The 25,583-nt window shown below is 40.9% G+C and overlaps 1 protein-coding gene across 11 annotated transcripts in view; it reads left to right on the top strand.

Annotated features, from left to right (window-relative positions):
• Nucleotides 1–25,583, top strand: part of Lrrc7 (leucine rich repeat containing 7) — a 357,320-nt gene that overhangs the window by 309,533 nt on the left and 22,204 nt on the right. For 10 of the 11 annotated variants that reach the window (XM_036190947.1, XM_036190946.1, XM_036190949.1 and 7 more), the window contains 2 exons: nucleotides 5,529–5,750; nucleotides 16,979–17,071. In XM_036190947.1, coding sequence (XP_036046840.1) covers nucleotides 5,529–5,750; nucleotides 16,979–17,071 — 315 coding nt within the window. Of the gene's footprint in view, nucleotides 1–5,528; nucleotides 5,751–16,978; nucleotides 17,072–18,356; nucleotides 19,599–25,583 lie in introns of those variants that run through there. The other variant, XM_036190942.1, reaches the window with a different exon arrangement.

Below are 25,583 nucleotides of genomic sequence, written 5' to 3'. Positions count from 1 at the left end.
GTTCCTGAACCTGTTAAGTCTTGTCAGTTACCAAATTTCCAGGATTGTGAGGATTATTTTTTAAGATTTATTTTATTTTTAATTATGTGTGTGTGTGTGCAGTGCCTATCAAGACCAGAAGAGGGTGTCAGATCCTATGAAGCTGTAGTAACAGGTGTTTGTGAGAACCTGATATGGATGCTGGGAAATTAACTCTGTCCTCTGCAAAGGCAGAATGGTCTGGGCTGCTTAGCCATTTCCCCAAACCTAGGGCATTGTTTCTTCTGGTAGCATTCACTGCACATTCTTTCTGCCGTTGTTCTGATGATATGATTACTAAAACACTGTGTAGTCCACAGATTTTTTTTTAGACTTTTCTCATATTTTCCCTGTGTGTTTTCTCTCTGTTACTCAGACTAAGTGATTTCTGTTGTCCTAATGTCCAGCTCTCTGTGGTCTCTTGCTAAGATTCTCCACATGCTTGCACACACTGTGTAAGGCCTGCACATGTTCGTGGATGTGGATGTGTGTGAATGCCAGAGGATGCTGTCTTTTACCTTTGTTTTTGAGACAGGGTCTCTTAATGCCCTGGTATTCACCTGGAAATCCAGAGAAGCCCCTGTCTCCACCTCTTCGGTGCTGAAATTGCAAGCATATACTGCCACACACATACTTCATTCACCATGCACTGCTCTTTAAACATGGATTCTAGGGATTGAACTCAGCTCCTTGTGTTTGTAAGGCAAGCACTTTATTGATTGAGGTATCTCTCCATCCCAATTTGGCCTTTCTGTTTTAGCTAGCTTCCTCTAATTCCATTTCAGTTGAGGAAGGATTTGGTGTGACTTATAATCCAGGGGAGATAGAAAGGAAGGCTTTGGGGATGGAGAGATGGCTCAGTGGTTAAGAGCACTCACTGTTTTTCCAGAGGACCCAGGATCAGTTCCCAGCATCTGTATGGTTGCTCACAACTATCTATATAACTCTAGTCCCAGGGGATCTGATGGTACACAGACATACATGCAGACAGAACACTCATTCACATAAAATAAAAATAAATAAATATCAACAAAAGTAATATTTAAAAAGAAAGATTTCCTTTTGGCCTTCATTGAAATCCCAAATAAAAGTTCCTTGATGTTACTAGGTTGAGATGGAGACTCCAACTCCCCACTGATTTGCTCTGGTATAGTTGCCTAACTATCATAGGGTCAGATGCAAGTCTGGCACTATGAGACCTTCTCCAGCATCCCATTAGGAAGGCAGAAGTCTTACTGTGCCTGGATGGGAGGGGCCATTGAGTGCTAGTCATATGAGTGCTGTGGCACCCTACTTGGCCTCTGGATATTGGGTCTGGGGCATTGTACTTCACAGCCATGTGGCAAAGTTCTGCCACATCCCAAGAGAGAAGAGTCTAGTCTCTCCATTTGGCCTTCATGGGCATTGTTAAGCTAAGGCTGTGGCTTGTTCTATGATATTCAGCTTTAGTAAAAAAAAAAGTCACTATCTAGCCCGGGTGGTGGTGGCCGTGTACGTCTTTAATCCCAGCACTCAGGAGGCAGAGGCAAGAGAATCTCTGTGAGTTCGAGGCCAGCCTGGTCTACATAAGCAAGTTCCAGGAAAGGCACAAAGCTACACAGAGAAACCCTGTCTTGAAAAACCAAAAAAGAAAAGAAAAGAAAAAGAAAAAAGGATTCTGTCTACATAGGTCCTGCATCAGTCCCTGATCCTTTACTGAACAGAAATTTTTGGGTTTTCTTGTGGGATGATTTTTGTTGGTATTGTGTTGTCTGTGTTAGTTTGCCATTTTAGACTGACCATTGATCCAGCTCCATGTTTCCCATATGATTCAAAGAGCTCACCATCACACTGTAATTTTGTCCCTTCTAAAATTCTAATTTTTAGTCATCTTGTATGTGATAACATGTAATGCCCAAAGATTTTTATTATATTTAACTTTGGGATACGTAAAAGTAAATGAAGTGCATCTACAAAGAAGCAAACGTACAACTAGCTTAGCTTTTTACACCTAATTTGCTTTTAAAAATGGAAGGGCACAGTGTAAAGGGGCATGATAGAACTGTGTGTTTGTTGTTTTACTAAATTACAAAAACTTTGGTTATTTAAATGCAAAGAAACTCCTTGGAATAAGTTACTAAGTGCTTCTCTGGGAATGAGTCTATAGTCTTTTGGACTTAAGTTTAGAACATAAGTCATGCTCTTTTGAACACCCTAAGTGCCACGAGCTGTCATCCATTTAAGTTGTGTTTGATTTTTTCAAGCAAACTCCAGTGGTTCAAGAGCCAAGATGGACAGTGAGACACAGGCCCAACTGGGTATCCCAGTGTATGTCCGGCCTCCTGCTCAGGTCTGGAGGAGCACGGTGAGCCAAACCACTCAGTGGTGACAGAGACATTTCTTAGATGTTATATAAACCTTCTAAAAACTGAACAGTTTCCCACAATAAGACCAATTAGCTTCAGGCTGAATTTTGGGTGAGTTATAGCATTTGGTATCAAATTAGCATTCTTTTCTCTGTTTTAGGTGTAAATATTTTCTTGAGTTCTGTAGATATTAGAGCTTTTTTCCCTGTAAATTTTGACAGTTTATTTCAGGGTCAATTTGAAAGAACCATACTCCAACACTGTTATAGAATATGTGTGGTTTTCTCCAGCCTCGTCTTGAAAGCTCCAAAAACACTAAATCCTCTGTTTCTTTTTGTCATTCCAAACATGTCACAGCGTCTTTTCAGAAACCTTTGTGTTTGCATCCCCCATGCAGTGAGAGGCAGTGTGCACATGGCTTACTCCCCCACCACCACCCCTTGAACAAACCCAACTGCTGACATTCTTGTTCCCAGCTGCGAATTGTACTTCATCGTCAATGTCCTTGTCACCCTCAGGAAGCTTTTGTGCCGTTCACAAACTCCTCTTCTGAACCACAACCATCCACTAAGTGTCTTGTCACTTGTGTTTGTTTAATTTTACAGAATTGGGTGTTTGTTCTTTGCTTTCTGCAGCTGTCAGTCACTGCTCTCCACAGCCCACAGCCCAGGAGAGTGGATGGCAGGGAGGATCACTTGCAGAGTGATTGCTCGCTCCCTCCATGCTCACCATCTGAAAACACAAGCTTTATTAACTCATAACAAGGGAAAGATTACTAAATACAACAGCACCATCCTCTTTGCTTACCTGTCAACTTGAAGTCCAAAGCAGAGCACCTAAGACAACCCACAGGCCTGATCCACTGAGTGGGAAATACAAGGGCTGCTAAGGAACTGACTGTGAAGACCAGCCAGAGCATAGTTCCTTTTCAGTTCTCATTAGAACTGGGGATGGGGACCAGGCTGCAGTATGATACCATAATCAAGAGTATGACCTTTGATAGACAACTTTGTCAAATGCTGATTTGACAGTTCCCTAGTTCTATGAATTACTTGGGAATATTGTATACTACTGCCCACCTTAGTGTCCTCTTCAGTAAAATAGTGTAATAATAATAATCACTTCTTCATGTTGTTGTGAAAACCAAGGAGGTAATGCATGTGAGATTCCTTGGGAAATGCTTTAACACCATGTTTGGATGACAGCTATTGTCTACTAAATGCATTAACTGTGCCTCTCATTGAGAATAATAAGTGGGATATGCTGCATGTCCTCAAAAATTCAAAAATAGGGGCAGGGTAGATGACTTAGTTAGTAGAGTACCTGCTGCATACACAGGGAGACCTGGGTTCAAATCTCCAGCACCCAGAAAAAAATCAAGATATGAGGGATAATTGTAATCCCAGACTGGGGTAATAGAGGCTGACAGTTCCTGGAACTCATTGCACACAAACATGAACATGTACATAAACCACATTGAAAACAATTCAAACATCTATGTAATCCTGAGTGCAAACTGACCTGTCAGAAGAAAAATACACCAGAAAAACATAAGTCTAAAGTTAGAGTTCTGCAGAATATAGAGGCTGATTCAACTTTGAACAGAGTCTGTTCCAAATAAATCAGCAGTGTAACTGTCAAGCAGGCATTATTGGTTTTCTCATGTAGATTATATAGTAAGGTGCTGAAGCTGCCAAATATTTTACCAGTGGAGGTGGGAACCAGGTAGAATCAAAAATCAACCCCTCTCAGCCCGCCTCCTCTGACCTCAAGAGATCATTCTGTCTGACATGTAACTGACAATGCCAAGTGATTCATGCGAGGACTCAGAAGGTGACTCTGGGATTACAAGGGCTTCCATCTACCCAAGGAGAGAATGGAAAAACATGTAGCAGCAGAGAAGAGCTGAACTTGCTCTAAGGACTTCCAGTCTTCTAGACTGGCAGGAAAGTGACAAGGTTTCTGGAGGTTTTCAAGTAGATAGATGAGTCTGAGGAATAAGCATTGGCCTTTGAGATTATCACTCGGTGGTCACTCATGTGGGTAACTGCACCTTGCCCCAGTACAGGCTAAACCCCCCACAATTTTCCCTCTAATTCCCCATGACTGAAACATCTTTATTGTTCATGAAGTTAGAAAATGGTTCACATGGGCTGGAGAGATGGCTCAGAGGTTAAGAGCACTGACTGCTCTTCCAGAGGTCCTGAGTTCAATTCCCACATGGTGGCTCACAACCATCTGTAATGAGATCTGGTGCCCTCTTCTGGCCTGCAGTCATACATGCTGTATACATAATAATAAATAAATAAATCTTTAAAAAATATTTTTTAAAAAAGAAAGAAAATAGTTCACAATGCCAAAACAGCTAATTAGACATCTAATATATAATCTGAATGTTGTTTATTTTGCATTCATATTGCCAATTAATAGAGTATTTTCTTTTTAAATTACCTCTTGTTTGGAATCTAGCAAAATATTTCCCTCTAGATGATGTTCTTTCCTCACTATGAGTTTCTTTATTTTCCATACTCTTTAAGAACTTTAAAACAAAGGAGTGTGCATAGCTCCTTCTAAATGCCCTTCCTGTCCCCACAGATGGCTGCTGCTTATAGGCATTTATCACATGATTGACTTTTAATGCTCTTGAGCTAATAATGTAACAAATTAATAAGCATTTATTATTTTCTCCTGAACCAGCCCACTGTGCACCTGTGTCATAGAACTTAAGCAATTCCACTGTTCTGTCTTAGGAAGAGGGATTATTGTCCTCCTGATGCCAAAGAGCTTACATATTTCTCTAGGTTATTTTTGACATATAAAATGTCACCTAGCACTACCCTTTATTTTTAATTTTTGAATTTTTTTCTTTGAGATTCTTTTCATATGAATTTTGTTTCCTTAAAACCAGGAATAAAATAATCTTCAGCAAACCACTAGATGACTGCACCGGTGTCAACATTTCCACCAGCCCCATGGGTGTACTCCTACCTTTTCTTTGTTATCCTTCCCAGCCTGGCTGAGAGCCCACATGGGGATCTCTCACCCAGAGGGTATCTTCTTCCAGCCTGGGCTGGGAGCCCATATGAGAGCCTCTTCCCATGGGGTAGCATGGTGCTCTCTGCTTGGATCACAGGGAACTTGGCCTGACAATTCTGCTCTCTACAGGCAGGTAGCCACATTCAGACCCTAATGGGGTCACAGAGCCTTCAACACCGAAGCCGGGAGCAGCAGCCATATGAGGGGAACATCAACAAAGTGACCATCCAGCAGTTTCAGTCGCCATTGCCCATCCAAATTCCTTCATCACAGGCCACCCGGGGACCTCAGCCTGGACGGTGCTTAATTCAGACGAAAGGGCAGAGGAGTGTGGATGGCTATCCTGAGCAGGTAAGGAGAGCTCTTGTAACAGTCAATGGACATTCAGGAAGTTAAAACAACTCAATGCTGCACATTGGTCCTTGGCTCACAACGCTCTTCATAGGAATTGGGTCATTGCTGCCAGTGGTTAGGGGCAAATGACACATTGGTAAAATGCCTTTTTGCATGCAAAATAGAATGGTTTTCCAGTCCTGTCCTTCCTTCCCACTGCCCACCGTAATTCAACTCCTCAGCACTAGTTTTGAGTGTTATAAAGAACCTCTGTGGATAGGGAGTGTTGACTAAGGCCCCTAGTGAAATGGAGAGTATGAAAGGTGAACTATTAGCCCATCTTCATTTGCAGAAAACCATTTTTAGGCCTATTTTCTGGTTGTTGAATAGTACAGAGTATAGAAAACCCTACAGAATTATTGGAAGAGAAATTTATAAATGTTCCAAAAGCTACTGATTAATGCAATTTAGCAAAATCATAATAATGACTATTGTTCTCCTGTCCTAGAATTGCGACTTGCTCTCCACTATAGAATGTTCTCCTTCCAGAGATTTTATCTGATGGAAGCTTGGGGAGGAGACAACACAATCTAATACATGCAATTAATACTTCATTGTTCAGATTATTAGGCAAAGCTCCATGGCATTATTCACCCATCACATGGTTTATGAAGGGTCTGGGCTGTTAATTACTTATCCAAAGCTTTACCTCATAGCCAACCATCTCTTCTACACACCAGCCAAGATTTAACTTCTTTCTCCAGCTTTTTCTATTTCTCAGGGCCATTTATTTTGGGGATCCTAGATGATTCAAGCTTTGTCTCATTCTTACATCTGCCCTGTATTAATCACTCTCAGAATCATAGATGCTCAAGATAATTATTTCCTTTTCCCTAATCCAGGTCACATGTTGGATTTAACATGTAACAAACCAGGCAGGCTCCTGTAGTCCAATAATGATGTACAGCTACTGACTTTCCAAAAGTCTGAAAAGTTAATGAGGTTTAAATAGTGCTCTAACAAAGGCTGTATTCATATCTGACTCCTCAGGAAAAACTCCTCAACCCAGTTCTCTGATTCAGGTGCTCCTGCTAGTACCTACATGGGTTGTTATTTTGTTTGTTTTGTTTTTCCCCTTTCCTCCCCAAATCACTGCCTTATTACCACATGAACTTAGTTCACAATATTGTAATTGCTTCACAATAAGAATCTATAGTAGCTTTTTACTGTTTTGATCCCTAGCTTTGATAAACCTGATGCCATTAGAAAGGTAGTATTAATGGACTTAAAGCCAATCCTTTTGACTTCTTGGTGTTTTGTCTTGGTCTTGGATTGAAATGGCTCAGAATGCTAAAGCCAAAGCTGCAGTGACAATAATGCCCTCAAAGCCTTTAAACAACTAGACTTCATTCCAAAACACATTCCTCTGCCCCGATTACAATCCCAAGAGCTCTGCTGACCATGTTTGTAGTACATTATCCTGATGGCTTTTATTGCTCTGTGCTGGGCAACGTGAATGGCTTTCCATCTGAGGTGATACTCCATTAAAAAGTTGACATTGCAGGATTAATTAAACCACAAGACTGGCAAGCACCCCAAAGCAGTGTGTGCCAAACCTGATCAGCTGGTAGATGTGCTCTGGACATGATTATTTCTACTTTGCTTCTCTGCTATTTTGCCTTCCCTAACCTCTGTTCTTCCTCATGAAGCTCTATCATTCAGAAAAGATCACCAAGCCAGGAGCTTAGATTCTGAAGTTCTTTTTTCACTGTAATGAGCTATGTGACCCTGACCAAGTCATTCACTCCTTCTAAGGCTGTTTCTTTCTTTTAAATGGAAACAATAACACCTGTCAACAACTTTTGGTTGGTTTTGGTGAAGACTGGGAGATGGTTCAGTCAGGAAAGTGCTTGCTGTGGAAGGATGAACACCTGGGTTCTAGCAACAGAGCCCAAATGAAAACTAGATGTGGTTGTACACTGTCTTAGTTAGGGTATCTATTGCTGTGAAGAGACACCATGACCACTCTTACAAAGGAAAACATTAATTGAGGTGGCAGCTTACAGTTTCAGAGGTTCAGTCCATTATCATCATGGTGGAACATGATGGCATGCAGGCAGACATGGTGCTAAAGAAGGAGCTGAGAGTGCTACATCTTGCAGGCAACAGGAAGTTGACTATGACACTGGGTGGTATCCTGAGAATAGAAAATCTCAAAGCCCACCTCCACAGTGATACACCTGCTCCAGCAAGGCCATACCCACTCCAACAAAGCCACATCTAATAGTGCTACTCCCTTTGGGAGTCATTTTCTTTCAGACCACCACATATATTCTTCTGATACCAGAGCAGGGGAGGAGGATTTCAGTGGATCCATAGTGCTCACTGGCTAATCAAGACTACTCAGTGAGTTCCAGGCCAATAGGAGACCCTAAGGAACTACAACAAAGATTAACTAACTCCTTGCCGCTATGTGCATGTGCACACTTATGCATGCACCCTGCATGCATGCATGATTCCCTCTACATATTCACATATACCCTCCAAAAGTTGTGTGAGAGTTACATGACACAGTCCTGTGCAGGTAAAGATAGGACTTCTCTGAGAGGGTAGAAATAGAAAACAGAAGGAATGGGAATAAAAGTTTTTAAGAATTAAAATGTTTGAAAGAAGGTAATGGTTATCAATCCTAACCTCATTAGTCTACAAAAGAGAAAAGAAGCCAGAATGTCAGGTCCTGCCCAACCTGTTGAACAGTCCTGAATAGGGGAGTGAGGACAGAGAAATAATAGATAGGAAAAATAGAGACGTAGACATAAAAGAAAAAGACAGAGACACAGGATAGCTTCAGGAGGGCTCTGAGTTAATACCACTCTGAGTTTATTTCTCATGGCCTTTTTATACCCAAAGCAAGGGAGGCAAAAGACCTCCCCCTCTCAAGGACATCATGGTTCAAGGAACAAACAAGAATAAACACCTCCTTAATTCTCAAGACATCTGGTAACCACACCTTTGGTCAAACATCCTGTTATCCAGCCTAAGAGAGCAAAGATAAGCTTGAACTCTTTGACTTTGACTCAAGATGGAATCAAGGCACAAATTGGGGTCACTGTGGGCTCCCACACCAGAACTAGACACTGTTAAGCTTGTGTGAAACTCCACAGCATTTAAATGTCCTCAGTATTTGTTGTTCTTATCTCCTGTCCTCCCCACCACAATACTGTGTATCAGGTGTTCTTAGTCTCATTTGCATATTTGAATCTTGCCTGGAGCTCTTCAGAAAACACTGACACTTTGGCCTCCTTCCCAGGTCAACTCATTTCACTCATCTACCTGTGACCAAGGTAATGGGAATTTTGTGAATGCCTCATTGATTCTACATAGTACAGCCAAAGTTGAGAGTCACTGTCTGAGGTATTCTGTAGCCCAACATAGTCCCAGCTGGACAATGTACTGGTGTTATCACTATCAAGACACAAATTGAATATTTTTAAAATAAACTGATAGTATCTTTTATCTTTCTTTATGCACATTTATAATCCAATGCATAATGTGTTTATATATGTAGACCATAGAGATACCCAAGCAGTACAGTTCAATACACCGTTTTGTGATCCAGGTTACCAGCATCTGTCTTATTGAATAAGACTAAGAGAAGTAACGTGCCTTGACTATGACAACCTAGCAGCTTAGAAACTGACTGGAATCAGGACCTGGTTTTGTGAGTTTTTGTATTCCATGTTGTGGCCTGAGGCACAATAATCCAGAATACAGTCTTCTTTATCCACCTTCACCCTCCCAATACCCAAACTCTAGAAACTACTGTTCTGTCTTCATGTTAACTTTTTTAGAGCCTCAATATATGAGAGAGCGTGCTGTGCTCATCTTCCTGTCTCTGACTTATTTCACTTAAGATAGGGTTGTCCAGTTCTATCTACCTTCCTGAAAATGCCATGGTTTCACTCTGCAGAGTCAGTAGCATTCCAGTGTGTGTAATTCTGAGTCCCCTATTTTCTTTATCTGCCCATCCAGACATAGCTCTGTGGTAAACATGGATGTGCAGGCTTCTCTTTGGTGTGATGACTGTACTTCCTCTGGCTACATTCCAAGAAGCTAAATCAGAGGACAGAGACTTTACTCTGTTCTCTGTAATGTAATAAGTTATTACATAGCCCAAGAGCGCTTCCTTTCTACCACCATTTATTAGTTTGTTGTTGATTATAACCACCATTCTTATGAGAGTGAGACAGTATTTCCTTGCAGCTTTTGAAAAGTAGTATGTAGTTTAACAGACTTTTCAAGCCTTTCTTCTTATATCATTCAACACAATATAACTTTCTTCAGCCAGCCCAACAGCTGTAAACCTCCCCTGAAGTCTCACATCCACTTCCAGCGGCTGATAACAGAGCAGCCAAAGGAAAGAAAAGTCTGAGATCATTATCTCTCTGCCACTGCTTCCTGTGCTCCATATATCATGAAATCATTTTTCCAGGATCGTTCACAACCTTCCATCCTGAGATGACTATACCTCTTCTTCTCCTGATTGATTGCTAAGTATTGGAGTGACCCAGCATCCAGCCTTTGTATCCACACCATCCCCTCAATGACAGCATTCAGTCCCATATGTTTCTCAACTCTCTATCCCCATCCCTGGCCCTCCCTCCTGCACTGCAGCTGCCTGAACACACTGACTGAGCTATGTCTTCCTTCATTCTCCACCTAGATTTTCCAAGTACTTGATAAACATGGCCAAAAGAGCTCTTAACTTTCTGCCCCAGCCCTTTCTCTCACATCCCTGTCTACCTCTAGATTTCCACATCCCATCATTCTTCTATGACCAAACATGTCTGATCCCCCTTTCTCACAGCCCACTTCTAATCCAAAACACTTCTATCACAAACATAGGAACATCCTAAATTTCATACCTTCCTCGCCACCCACACCCCCCCCACACAACTTCTTAAACCTCCTAAATGTTCTCTTTCCACTGTACCTCACTCTGATCTCTCCTGCTGCCAAAGTTATCAAAATGAAATCCATACCATGCCACTCTATTTAGAATGATTTGTTGGCTTCATTGATGGCTGAGTAAGTTTTTTACGGGATAGTTTAATGTCTACATGGGTCTAGCCCATGCTCCCACAATTATAGGATAGTCTAACATCCCTGTGGGTCTAGCCCCTGCTCACATTATCTTCTCTGTCTTACTAAGCTGTCTTTAAGTCATGATGATCTTTCTGTTTTTAACTACATTGTACATATAATTTATATCCTACAAACTGGAGTATTTAAAGTATACAAGTTGCATATTAATATTTTACAGTTGGGTGTCCACCATTGTAATATAATTTTAGAACCTTCTCACCCTTCAGTATTGACTCTCCATGTTTCCTCCCTTCAGCCCTAGATGATCACTCACCTGCCTCCTGTTTCTAGGAAGGGCTGTCTCTTGCTGACACTGCATCTCTTGACACCTAGCCTTCTGTGATCCGGAAGCAGGTTTCTCTAAGACCCACTGTTCTAATTTCAGTGAGATCAACCACAGACCAGAAGTGTGCAATCAAGCAGCATGCAGGAAGCAGGCTGAGTCTCACAGCCCTACTGCTGACCAAGCAGACACTGTGCTTTAGACAAACATTTCATTTTGTCTCTTAAGAGAAAATTGAAATACTGATTTTCAATAAATAAGTTATTTATTAACTTCTGGACCTTTTACAAAATCATTGCATCCCAGTTCCTTTCAGCCTCTCTTGCCTGTGAGGTTCCCTCTCTCCTCTTTGGGTCTCAGCAGGAAAGTGAAACCCCTCACCACAAGAGAAGTCCTCCCTCCCACGGGCTTTAGGAGACCCCAGACCCCTATTGATCTGACACACGTGGGCATTCTGGGAATAACCAAGCTGTAGATCACAGCTGAAGTCTGTTTGTCAGGTTTATGAAACAAGTATCAACTTTACTGCTTCTGTTGTTTAAAATGCACTGAGACAGCTCTTCCCAGACCTGGCAGCTATTGCTTTCCTTTCCAGCACATTCTAGGTCTTCAGTACTATAAATGAAGTGTAATCACTTCCTTGAAAAAGAATGACTGGAATCTACTTGGAAATTTTCTACATAAAGGACAATTGTCCCTATAGTTCCCAGTTCTAAGGTGACCTAAAAGAAGCCAGTAACCACACCTTCATGCTGTTTGTGTAAAGTTTACACAAGAGATAGAACCAGATTTGTTGTTGTACAGATACATGTGTGTGCCCATGTGTGCATTCATGAGTGTGTCTGTGTGTGTATGTCTGAGTGTACATGTGTCTGTCCACATCCTTCATTGTACACATTTCTGGGGTCTCACTAGCACTTTTTCATGTAAGAATATAATATGCCTGGAGTGTTTTTCTGTCCATAAGCCCACTTCCCCTTTTTTCATCCTGCCATGACCCTCTTCTTCCCTTGGATCAGTGGTTCTCAATCATCCCTGTGCTGCAACCTTTAACACAGTTTCTCATCTTGTGGTGACCCTCAACCTTAAAATCATTTTGTTGCTACTTCATAACTGTAATTTTGCTACTCTTATGAATCATAATGTATGTATCTGTGTTTTCTGATGGTCTTAGGTGACCTCTGTGATTAGTCAATTGACCCTAAAAAGGTCACAACCCACAGGTTAGGAACCTCTGCCTTAGATGGTTCTGCTTCTACCTCCATGTCATATGTACATACATGACTTAATGTGTCTATATAAAATCTAGGATCCACAAATGAGAGAAAATGTGCTGTTAGTTGTTTTAGACTGAGTTAATTTGCTTAATTTGACATTTGAAAATTCATGTATCTGTGAGCAAAGACAAAAGGAGAGATTTTAATTATATAGGATGCTTTCTTGTCATTTTCTAATTAATAAATAATAGCCAAGAGGCAAAGTGCTACATAGAATAAAGCTAAAATATCCCTTCCAGCTATATCAAACTGTTCTATATTCATTCTTATAGGCTTTGAACCATGTAAATTATAAACTATTATAAGCTATCTCCTGCTACCCTGTGAAAACTAGCTTAAAAAAAAAAATCTAGATCAGTTGAAGGAGAAGTTGTAATTAAGTGTATCTGTAAAGTGACTGAAAAAGTACTCTGTAGTTAGAGTTTTCCTGCCTGGCCCAGTTAGGACAAATCTCTCTTACCTGCCAGTCCCACAGTCGCTCAGACCCAACCAAGTAAACACACAGAAACTTATATTGCTTACAAACTGTATGGTCGTGGCAGGTTTCTTGTTATCTACTTCTTCTATCTTAAATTAACCCATTTCTATTAATCTATACTTTGCCACATGGCTTGTGGCTTACCAGTGTCTTTACATGTTGCTTGTCATGGCAGCGGCTGGCAGTCTCTCTCCAACCTCCTACTTCCCAGAATTCTCTTCTCTCTTGTCCCGCCTATACTTCCTGCCTGGCCACTGGCCAATCAGAACTTTATTTACGATAAAGCGATATCCACAGCACTTCCCCTTTTCTTTTTTTTTTTTTTTAAGGAAGGTTTTAACTTTTACATAGTACAATTACATATAACAAAACAATTATCAAGCAAGAATTACAGTTATAATATTAAAGAAGATATCCTATCTATCTTATATTTGTGAGTCTAAGGTTTTATATCTAACTTATCTTTTATCATAATTGAGGAAATTATAACGATCTAGTCTTCAACCACATCAAAGACCTCAGAAGGATATAATATTACCTGAGAAACGGGAGAAGGATGTAAGCATTTTTTCGCGAGTCTTGCAGGGTAGACAGAGACAGCTGGCAGCCTGGACAGTCACCTAATGTTCCTTTGTAAATTTGGGGCATTTGTCTTCAGCCCACAGGGCTAGAGTCTCTTGGTCACTTCTCTCAGTGTCCTGTAGAATGTCTGGCATTTTCCTCTGTGAAGCAGGAACCTGAAGGACCATTTTGTCAAGCAAAGTTTAGTGGTCTCCTTTCTATGGTTCCTGCATGTCCAGTCGATCAAGCAGTCCAGGCAAGAACAGTTTCTTGCCCAAATGGCTATTTTTGCCAAGGTGAAGATAAACTCCTTATGAAGTGTCTTCAATGTCCATCCTCCTCTCTGAAGTAAATTGGTGCTGCCAGGAGCAGACATGTCTCACTGTCCTGAAAGTCTAAATTTTAAAAGTATTTTAAATGCCATATTTTGTAGGTCTTTGAAGTATTTGAAGATTACCTATCTATCTGAAATATCTCTTGTATACCTAGAAGACTTAACTAACATGGCTACAAGTATGATTATACTAGATGACTAATTATTAATCTATTTTTAATTATCCATTACAATTTAAAATGAGCTATACAAACATAATACCTTAAACATGAGTAGAAATATGCACACAGTATAACAAAATTAACTTTAAGTTTGTATCAATAGACTAAAGTCTATACCAATGTAAAACATTTTAAACAAGTTGTTGCTCTTTAGAAGTAAGTTCCTTAATCTACCCTTTTGTCCTATTATATCTATATCCTATCCCCTTTTCTTCTTTAGAAAGAGATCGCATTTATAATCAACCCGATTTAAATAAAAATATTGGTTTTTCTCTGCCCCACACCAGAGGGCTCTTCTGATTTGGGACGCAAGAATCTCTTAACCTTTACTTTTAACAATACGTCTGGGTTTAGAGAAGGAGTGAGCCAATTCCATCTCCAAAGCCAGCTTGATAATTTTGGGAATGTGGGTGTAGTTTTTCTTACTACTTCCTGCTGGAGGGGGGCGCTGTATCTTATGGGGACACAAAGAAAATTTTAGGATTATGGAGTAGTCCATTAGGGTGAACCTCTGAGCCAGTTGCCTTGAAACCATTCTGGATGTCAGATCATCTGGGCCATGGTGTCATCGGAGACCTTTCAGGTGGTCTTGGCTGATCAAACCTGATATATCTTAATCTGGAACAAATCCACAGCCTCTGGCTTTCTGTGGAAACAAAAGCAGAGACTCCTTTCCAAAGCAACATGTCCTTATATCCAAATTTTGAAGTCAAGGTGCCTTTAAAATTTACATTTTTGTTTAACTCAACAGCTTTTATGATCAAATCTTTTTCTGTGGTTAAAAATCCCAAAGACAAGACAAACCAGATTCTCTGTGTAATATCCATCTTTGTAAGACTGAAACGCCACTGTGGCTGCTGGCTCCGCCCACCTCAGCTTCCCAACATGGTGGTGGTACAGTTTACCTGCCAGCTCTGGGTCTGGAGCCATGTGTACCATCAACTATCAGAAGCAGTTCTATCAAAGCAGCACATAGCCCAGAAACTTTTTTTTTTTTTAACTAGTAAAGGTTAAATCCACCATGCAGCAGAGTAAAGTGCCACTTGTAGACTCCTCCTTCCCGCCACACTGCAGGTTAGACGTACACGCCAGGAACCCGCCATAGTAGCTCAAACCGGCAGGCTGCCGCTAACTTAAGACAGACAACTAGGAAGCTGTTTTTAGCTCCGTTTTAGAATCTTTTTTCTCAGGTTTTAGGTGGAAACTCTTGCCAACACGTTGGGCGCCATTTGTAGTTAGAGTTTTCCTGCCTGGCCCAGTTAGGACAAATCTCTCTTACCTGCCAGTCCCACAGTCGCTCAGACCCAACCAAGTAAACACACAGAAACTTATATTGCTTACAAACTGTATGGTTGTGGCAGGTTTCTTGTTATCTACTTCTTCTATCTTAAATTAACCCATTTCTATTAATCTATACTTTGCCACATGGCTTGTGGCTTACCAGTGTCTTTACATGTTGCTTGTCATGGCAGCGGCTGGCAGTCTCTCTCCAACCTCCTACTTCCCAGAATTCTCTTCTCTCTTGTCCCGCCTATACTTCCTGCCTGGCCACTGGCCAATCAGAACTTTATTTACACAGAGCGATATCCACAGCACTGGCAACTGCACTTACTTGTAATTTAGAAATTATTCACCAATGAGATGAAATTAAAAATCACATTAGTGGGTGGGGTTTTGCCCTTGGGTTGCAAGTGAACCACAAGATAGTTAGATTTTAGGAACAAGAACTTACCACTAAGGATGGTGCTAGTAAGTAAGGTTAATCCATCCAAAGTCTGGTGATTTGGGTACATGTTAATTGAGTGTGAAACAAGATTCATGTTCTCCTTGGACCATCTAAGAGGAGAGATAGAAATAGAAAGGTAGAGTGCTGTTTAAAATAGAAAGGGGATGCTTTGGGCATTCACTTTAACTGGTTCAGAGGTTGGGTGAGTGCTAGCCAGAGGCACAAAGTTGCTTAGCCAACAGTTTTCATCCTGAAGAATTTTCCTTTTGTGTTTATTTGTGACAAAACGCATGTCAGTGTGTTCCTCATTATTTTTTTTCTTGACCTGTCAGTCCCCTCATTGTTGCCCTCTGGTACCACCTGGGACCCCCTGCTTCCTGCTTGCTCTATACCTAACATTTGGGAATCTCTTTTCTCTTCATTTAACAACAGAATGCTGTCTCTTAGTCACAAGGCTCTCATCATCTGGGGTCACCCTGTCCCACCCTATATGCAAAGCCATTATTTTCCCCTCAGCCCCAACTCCTTCAGCACAGGGTCCCAGATCTCGTCTGTTGAGGTTTCTCCAGGTCATCCTGATGGCTTCCTGCCTGTGAACACTCAAAGTCTACATTAATGTAAACACTTTGTTCCATTCATTGCAGCCTCAGCCCACAGGCCATTCATCTAATGTGCTCATTCTCGGTATTGCTGATGGCTAAGGGAGTAATAGCAAAGAATGCTAGACCAAAATCCCCACAGCCCTGAGGCATTATTCCTGTCCAGTTTCTGTCTTGTGGACCACACTCTCTAACTTTGTGCCTTCTATTCTTCCTGCTCCTACCTCAGCAGCTGCTACAAAACTCAACCCCCTTTTCCCTCAAACTAAAAACCCTCACATTGCTAAGCACTGCCATGCCTTCCAAAGGAATCCTTCCTAACCATATTTAAATTGCCATCCCTGCTTCCTCTCACTTGTCTGTACAGTGTTTTCTAAGTAGTCTGGGCACATGTATGGATTGACAGATAATGCTTCACCCACAGTGTGCTCATGAGGCCTGGGCTTCTAAAGGTAGTTTCTGACATATGGAGGCATAAAGAGACATTACCTCTTTGGTGGAGCTTTTGTAGCTTACACCAGACCAACATGGGCTCACTAAAAATATGAGTGAATTATAAACTTGTTTGAAAGATTTACTTGTAATGGCTACTTGGTTTGACTTTTCATGTCTTTTTTCTTAGTTCTGTGTGAGAATAGAAAAGAATCCTGGCCTTGGATTTAGTATCAGCGGTGGAATTAGTGGGCAAGGAAATCCTTTCAAACCTTCTGACAAGGTAAGAAGTGAATTCCTTGTTGACAATTTTAGTTTCAAAATGCTGTCTTCCAGTGTGATGTGATGGTGAAAGAATGTTGTGGATATGTTTGTTGTGCTGAACTGATCCAGCTAACCATGAAGCCAATCAGAAACAGAAACATGTCTGTACAGGGAAAACAAATCCAGTGTAGTGCTTGCCGGAAATGGAGGAGGAGGAACAAATAGTTAGTCTCTTTTTTTAAAAAAATTTTTTTTGTGGGGGTGTAGAGAGCTGCGTGTAGCCGCACCCTAAAGATGGCTCTGGCTTCTACCCTCTGTCTTCCGGATGGCAAACACTCTTTATGGTAAACAGCTCCTTATTTGGCTATGGCTGGATTCGTGTGCTGCTGGCATATGCATGAACCTGTGGACAGTGCCCACGTGGCTGCTTGGGGTTGGCAGCCCAGCCCTACTTAGGTGCTGGGAGAGGCTTGCCCCGGAGAGAGAGACACAATGCAATTAATCAAAGGTCTGATTAAACTATGATAAGAAGGATCCCAGTGTCACGTCGCATCATCCTTGCTGGTCGAGGCGGGCGTGATGGGGGGGGGGGGGGGGGGGGGGGGTGGTGTTTCGAGACAGGGTTTCTCTGTGTAGCTTTGTGCCTTTCCTGGAACTCACTCTGTAGCCCAGGCTGGCCTCAAACTCACAGAGATCCACAGAGATCTATTTGAAAAGAAAGGGGAAGCCAGGCAATGATGGCACACACCTTTAATTCCAGCACTTGGGAGGCAGAGACAGGTGGATCTCTGTGTGTTCAAGGACAGCCCGGTCTACAGAGCTAGTTCCAGACCAGCCAAGGCTGCACAGAGAAACCCTGTCTTGAAGAGAGAGAGAGAGAGAGAGAGAGAGAGAGAGAGAGAGAGAGAGAGAGAGAGAGAGAGAGAGACACGGAAGGAAGAAAGGGATTTTGGTACCATTCTATAGCTAGTTTTCATGGAGTAATTTTTTGCCTCTTTGTTTTGACTTTATAGTTGTATGCAGTAAAGAAATCTATGTAAGCAATTTATCAGAAAAAATTTCCAAAGATTATTTGTAAATTGCTCAATTGTTGTTTAGGAAAATGTTTCCTTATATGATCCCACTTTGACTGAGTGTTCAGGCCAGCCAGCAGCTGACCTTGATATACCACACTTGCAAAGGGTTTCATTAACATAATTTTGGAAATGAAAAATCACAGGAAACAAATTTTATAAGAAAATTGAAGTTAGCATTATCAGAAGAACCAGACCCTCATCTCACTGGATAAATGTGTACTCTCCTAGCTCCATTTGGGCTCCTGCCATCCAGCAGGCCAACCTGACTCCAGGATGGATCATCTAACTTTCTACCCTGAGCTATATAGCCTGTCCTACTACTATTATTGCTTAACAATCTCATATTGAAATCAATGTGGATAAATTTATTAACCCTTAGAATGATCTACCTTTGATCTCACCAAACTGAACTACCTTAAATGACATCAGGTCCAGACTTTTTCAATTCACTATTATTACAGAAGTAGCTCACAGATCAATTTCTAAAAATAAAATCTACTTCCAAAGGAAACTGAATGTGGGACTGAGGAAACAGCTCAGTGGCTAAAGTACGAGCCTTGCAAGCCTATCATCCAGAGTTTGGATTCCCAGGCCATTATAAAAGCCAGTAGGCATGGTAGCTAGCCTGTAATACCCAACGCAAAAGAGACAAGGTAACCTAGAGCTGCTATCAGCAGCTGAATCTGAAAACTCTGGGTTCAAGAGTGTGACTCAATATATAAGGGGAGGCGATCAAGAAAGAAAACCAAAGTCAACCAGCCTAAAAGGCACACCACACAAATGTGTCCCACACACACAAGAACACACACACAATAAAAACAAAAACAAAACACAAATTGACTGCTCTTATATGGATATTTTGAAGCCTGAAGCAGGACCTTCATCACATATATTTCTAACCTTCTCAACCATCATACTCTCTCCATTCTAGAGGCTAGAAAAGTTTGGGACAGAAATTTTGACATGGTGATGTACATCAGGAAATTATATATATATATCACCATAGGCAGAAAGACCTTTGGCCAGCAAGCTGTAACAGCTGCTTCCATGAAGGACTGAATATGAGGCAGGAGGACAGCACAGGAGACAGTGGTCCACCTGTATTTACATTTTGAAACAATGCTGACCTATAAAGTTAAGGTAGTTGATAATCTAGTTGGGGCAACCACTTATTTAATTTTATAAATTATCAATAAAAGTTCAAATTATCAGAAACATGTATGATACATTATTTAAACTTCATGCCCTCATGTCTTATTTGTCTTAATCCTCTCTTTTTAATTCTTATTGATGTATAGTTGTTGTATGAAGTGATGCATTTCAATATTACTCTCCTAGCCCCTCTTCCCATTCTGTTAGTTCCCTTATTCTTCCCAAATACTTGCCTTCCACCTTTGTATTATATACATTATGTGTGTGGAAAATAAATAACTTGAGGTTACACATATGAGAGAGCAGATACGTTTGTCTTTTTGACTCTGGCTTATTCCTTTAATTATATGATCTCCTGTTTCACTCGCTTTCCTGTAAATAAGATTATTTCATTCTTTACAGCGGAATAAATCGCCATTGTGTGTGCATGTGTGTGTGTGTGTGTGTGTGTGTGTGTGTGTGTGTGTGAGAGAGAGAGAGAGAGAGAGAGAGAGAGAGAGAGAGAGAGAGAGAGAGATCTGTCCATCATCTGTCAGTGGACAACTGGGCTAATTCATAATGTTACTGTGTTGTGCTAATAGTCTTTCAGATGTAGTCCCAACTGTGGTACAGCCTGGGTCATGAGGTAGCTCTGTTTAGGTTTTTTGTTTTTGTTTTTGTTTTGTTTTTTAAGGAGTCTCTATATTGACTTCCCTGGTGGAATACTTGCTGAGAGGATGTTTAACTTTTCAGGTCTTTGCACATGTGGGTATAAACCTCTGTCAGAGGGGCTGGCAAAGACTTACCCTGTTCTGTAAGATGTTGCCTCACTTGCTGTTTTCTCCTCTGTGAAGCTTTCGATTGCATGTGACGTCATTTGTCACTCTCAGTCTGTCTACTGTGCTGGGGAAACCCTACTCGTACAGTCCTCACCTGCGTCCATAAGAAGAAGTTCCACTATGTTCCTACATCTGATTCAAAGTTTCAGTTCTTTTTTTGGGCTGGGGGGTGGGGTTTCTCTGTGTGAAGCTCTGGCTGTCCTGGAACTTACTCTGTAGACCAGGCTGGCCTTGAACTCACAAAGATCCACCTGCCTCTGCCTCCCAAGTGCTGGGATTAAAGGTGTGTGCCACCACTACCTGGCAAAGTTTCAGTTCTTATGTTAAGGTCTTTGATCCATTTTTAATTTACTTCTGTGCACAGTGAAACATAACCTGGACCTAGTTTCATGTTCTATGTGTGATGCCCAGTTAACTCAGCACCATTTATTACAGAGGCCTTTTCCCCAGTGGGCTTTCCTGACTATGACAGTAGCTATGTGGCTGAACACTCTTCTTGCCTTTGGCCTCATATCCCTTCCCTGAATTCTTTCAATGAAAAGTTAGCTAGCTGATCATCTTTCAGGTGGCTGCCATTCAAGAGATGTGCTCCTCTCATTTCTCTCAACACAGAGAAATTCTCATTCTACTTTTGGAAGAAGATAATGTTTTTAAATTAAGGATAAACTATTTACTAATAGGGTGCTAGAATAGTGTTTCATTTCTGCTGTTTCCAAGTGCAAAGACTGAGAACATAGGCTTCAGCATTGTTTCCTTCCACTGTGGTGGCTACAAAAACCTTATACACATTAATTTAATTTTGTTTGGGTGACTTTACTGAGACTCAACTATGTCTATGATCTTATAACTCACTCTTTGGGTTAAATGTAGCAGATAGAGAATTTGGACTGTTTAATGCATCTGTTGACAGATTCTTCCTTGAAAGTACTTTTCTTTGCCTGATTACACTTCAAACCACTTTGTAGTCTAAATCATGTTATATGTTATATATATAATCTGTTATTGCAGAACTGATGGAAGTAACCAGAATTTCAAATCTACAGATCACTGTTCAAGTTAGTAATACTTTCTTTGGCAATCCAAACTTATGATGGATTCCTGATTAACAACATTCAAATGATCTAAAGATGTTGGCTCCAACAATTTACATAAGAATTTAGTCTGTTCACTGGGAGAGAGTTTCATATCTGCATAACCCAGTTTCATTTCCTCAGCCTCATGTTCCACGCTGATCAAGACTGCATATGATTTACACTAAAACCCAGGGCTTTGTGGGGAGGACATGGATAAAGCACTTGCCTTGAAAGCACAAGGGCCTAAGTTCATTTCCCAGAACGCACATTTTCAAAGCTGGCTTCAGTGGCACATTTTTCTAATCCCAGCACTGGGAACGGAGAGGCAGACAGAAACTCAGAGCTTGACAGCCGGCTACCATAGTTTATTTGGAAGCTTCAGGCCATGAGAAACACCATCTCAAAAAGATGGTGGACTTCCTGAAGAATGAATAACATCTGAGGTAGTCTAACCTTCACATACACATCTACACATGTATGTTCATATGCATATGCTGCACACACACAGACACACACAGAGGTGGGAGGACTTATACCTACCTCTGAAAACTAATACTAAGTATATGAAAATACACACTCTTTTCTACCATGTTGAAAAAGAAATTACCTTTTCATTAGTGGGCTAATTCACAGCTGGAAGGAAAAAGTACCAAATTAAGTAGCAATTTAAATTCAACATAAACTGCCTGAGTCTGAAGTAGGCAGAACATAGAGACTCTATTCTGCAGGGTAATGCATGCTCCCTTCCAGTGAACAAATCATACATTAGCTGTATTCCTGGAAACATGCTGTGTTGCTAAGCTTGTTGTCCATGGAGCTTTGAACTGGTTGCTGGAATCTTTGACTATCTGATGTCTTGAAGGCACTAAGGAGTTTGTATGCTACAGTTACCACTAAATTTATCTCATTCTGTTCAGTATTATTTGCAGCCAGTTCCAAAGACTGATGGTGTGACAGAATGTCCACCCTGGTGGCAATCGGAGAGCATGAGGTGGTCACTGAACAGAAGAAAGGAGCAGAGAGTGAGCAAAAAGGAGCTATGTTGCTCAGGGCACAGAAGCTGCCAGCTAATTTCTGGGTTGTATGAGATTCCTGCACTAAATCACCTCACACAAACCCAGAAGTTCACCTAGGCTTTAGATGGATTTGGGATTAAGTCTCATATGACAGGCCATTTCATACAGGACTGGAGTGTTGGAGCAGCATCTGATGCAAAGTTGACTTCCCTCCAAGACCCAAGGTCCTGAGCAAATGTGGTCTCTTGGGGTAAAGGACTCCATGTGATTAACTCTGAAGCTGACATTGTCAGAACAATGTTTAGTATATGAAAAAACCAACTTACCACAAACCTCATTGTTTTGGATAAGTTCACCACAAAGTGAAAACTACTTTTATGTACTTGTAAGGAGAAAGTGGTGGAACACTGGGTGCAAACAGCCCTTTATGGTGCCCATCTTGTCTCTCTTTGTAAAGGGGATAGAAACTGTGATCCAGCTTATCATCAGAGAGAAACACTGCTGTCACAGTAGCAAGATGCTGCTTAGATGAAAGATTTCAACACAACAAATCTAGTGATAATGCAGTGAAAGATGAATATCATTTATTAACTATCATGTGCCAGGCATTGTATGGAGCTTGTTTTCTGTGTAACATCATCTGGTCATCTTAGCAACATCTATTAGTCAGGTAGTACTGTCATCACCGTGTTACTGAGTCCCAAAGAGGTTTATTACATGACCAAGGTCATTTAGCTAATCTGTGACAGACAAAATCTGAAACCAAATTGATCTGACTCCAAATCTTTTTCTTTTAATGACTCTTAACACATGCTTCCAGCAGCAGATGCCACTCAGCAGCAGAGCACATGATAAGCTCAAATCTCATGGCATCAAAATGCATGTGATTTTCTAATATTGAAATTATTACAGAGCCCCCTAATTAGTCAAAATCCTCATATTTGCTTCAACAAACCCATGGAAGTCTGCATGCCTCCTCCACTGAACCTCAGTAATCAGAAACCCATAGTAGAGGGAAGATTGTTGTTAACCAATTATGTAATTTGTAGGCTGAGGTATCCTTATAGAGGCGATTCTGACAATGAAAAAAACTAAAACTCACTATGTTTTATATTAAAACAGTCACACTAATTCATGGTTGCAAAATCTGAAGAATTTCCCACTGTGAGTTCCACAGGAAACTGTTAGAAAGAGAAAACTAGAGTAACAGATGAATGGTGCCAGGCTTTGCTGCATTTCATAAAGCAACCCCAGCTCCTTTGAGTGGAAGCAGTCCTAATACAACATGCAAAGCTCATCATCCAGGGACTAACATTCTTCCTTGCCCCATTTGATGAGAGAACTAACTGCCTAGAATTTAAAGATTTTCAGGGAAACTTGCACTAATGGTCATGAAAATAAACATCTGGTCACAGGCTCACAGGAAAGCTTTGTTATAGACCCAGGCTGCCCACAGTGGCTTACAGGAGGAAATAGCCATATGGGGAGCCACTTACTCTCCATAGTTTATCAAATGCCAAAGCTAGGCCAACACCATGGAGTTCAGCCATTTTTCTGCCTGGGGAAATCTGAATGTTACCACATAAGTGATGGGAGAAATGAATCCTTGTTTATTTGTTTGTTTTTTGATTTGCCTAAGGTACAGACAAAAGTCCAAGTCCTGAGAAGAATGTTGAAAAATGTAAAACAGTCGCCAATGAATTTTAAGTAAATGTCATGGAGTCCCAGGGTTATCATCAAATGATGTTCAAATTATTGCTTCAAAATGTACAGATGAGCTGCAGTAGGACTCAAGCCCTTCCCACCCTATCTTCCAGTCCTGGAAGCAATAAGGTTTTTTCTTTTGTGTAGATATGGGTATTGCATCAAGTTTAAGTTTTCATAAGGTCAATATTAAAAAGAGAAAGGTAGTTAGGCATAGAAGCAGACATTTTTGGGGCATTTTTTGCCCCAGGACATCAATACCAGAGACATTCATGGCAACACCAAAAAAAAAAAAAAAAAGAAAGAAAGAAAGAAAGAAAAGAAAAGTGCCTAGAATTACTTTACTTTTTCTTATCTTCATGTTGTTGGATGATTCATAAACAAAGAATTGCAAATGTATGCTTTTAAATTGTGAAAGGAAAAAAAAAACACAGTCCATGTGTTTCTTGTCTGTTCATGGATATGAAGAACATGAACAGCAAAACATTCATATTTGTCTGGAGCTTTTCATCAAATGTGATTTATACTTGCATAAATATTAATCCACATGGAACACATTCCTCCCTTCCCTTTCTATAGCTACTGGATAGATATGATTTATTGTCTGTATTCATAAATTCATTTTATAATATAATTTACATATCTGCCCCACTTTGACTTCTATTTCAAGATGAAGTGATTATAAAATAGATTTTGAGACGCTATTAGTTAAGTTGAAAAGAATGCTGAAGAGGGAGGGATAGATTTCTTGGTGCTTATTAACTCAATTTTGGATGGCATTTATTAAAAAGAGATTGAAACAGATGCTATTTCATATGTAAGCCTGTATTCTTTAAGAGGAGTGTTAAGCACATGTTATTTTATAATGCACTGAGTACTCCAGTTGTCTTACCCCATTGCAACTTGGGGCTATTTCAGGACAGTAAAAGTGAAACATGAGGATTTTTAAAATAAAAAATGAATTATTGCCCATTTTCTCCAATGTCTCAATACTGGGTGGGACGCACTGACACTCTTAGCAGAACATTGGTCTTTATAAGCAATAGGATTTCAATGGATGTGACTCCTCTCAAGTTTTACTAAAGAAGTGTTAACACATTGGAAAATGTCAGCATCTACACACTTAAAGAACACGTGGATTCTGACTTAGGAAAGCAACTAATATCACTCAGTGCAGGTTCAGTTCTTGAGAAAGCATAAAAAGGTTTGCAGGTCAAAAGGTAACTAAAAAGTAGCATATTACAGGCTTAGAAAGATGGCTCATGCCGGGTGGTGGTGGCGGCGGCGGTGGTGTACGCCTTTAATCCTGGCACTTGGGAGGCAGAGCCAGGCGGATCTCTATGAGTTCGAGGCCAGCCTGGGCTACCAAGTGAGTTCCAGGAAAGGAGCAAAGCTACACAGAGAAATCCTGTCTCAAAAATAAAAGAAGCAAGGAAGGGAGGGAGGGAGGGAGGGAGGGAGGGAGAGAGGGAGAGAGAGAGAGAGAGAGAGAGAGAGAGAGAGAGAGAGAGAGAGAGAAAGGAAAGAAAGAAAGGAAGGAAGGAAGGAAGGAAGGAAGGAAGGAAGGAAGGAAGGAAGGAAGGAAGGAAGAAAGAAAAAGAAAAAGAGAAGGCTCAGAAATTAAGAGCACTGGCTGCTTTTGCATAGAACCAAGTTTAGTTCCCAGTTTACAGCCGCCTGGATCTTAGTCCC

The sequence above is a fragment of the Onychomys torridus genome, chromosome 6, assembly GCF_903995425.1.
Source record: "Onychomys torridus chromosome 6, mOncTor1.1, whole genome shotgun sequence".
NCBI classification, from domain to species: domain Eukaryota; kingdom Metazoa; phylum Chordata; class Mammalia; order Rodentia; family Cricetidae; genus Onychomys; species Onychomys torridus.
Note: the sequence above shows the minus strand (reverse complement) of the source record. Positions and strands in the feature narration are given on the sequence as shown.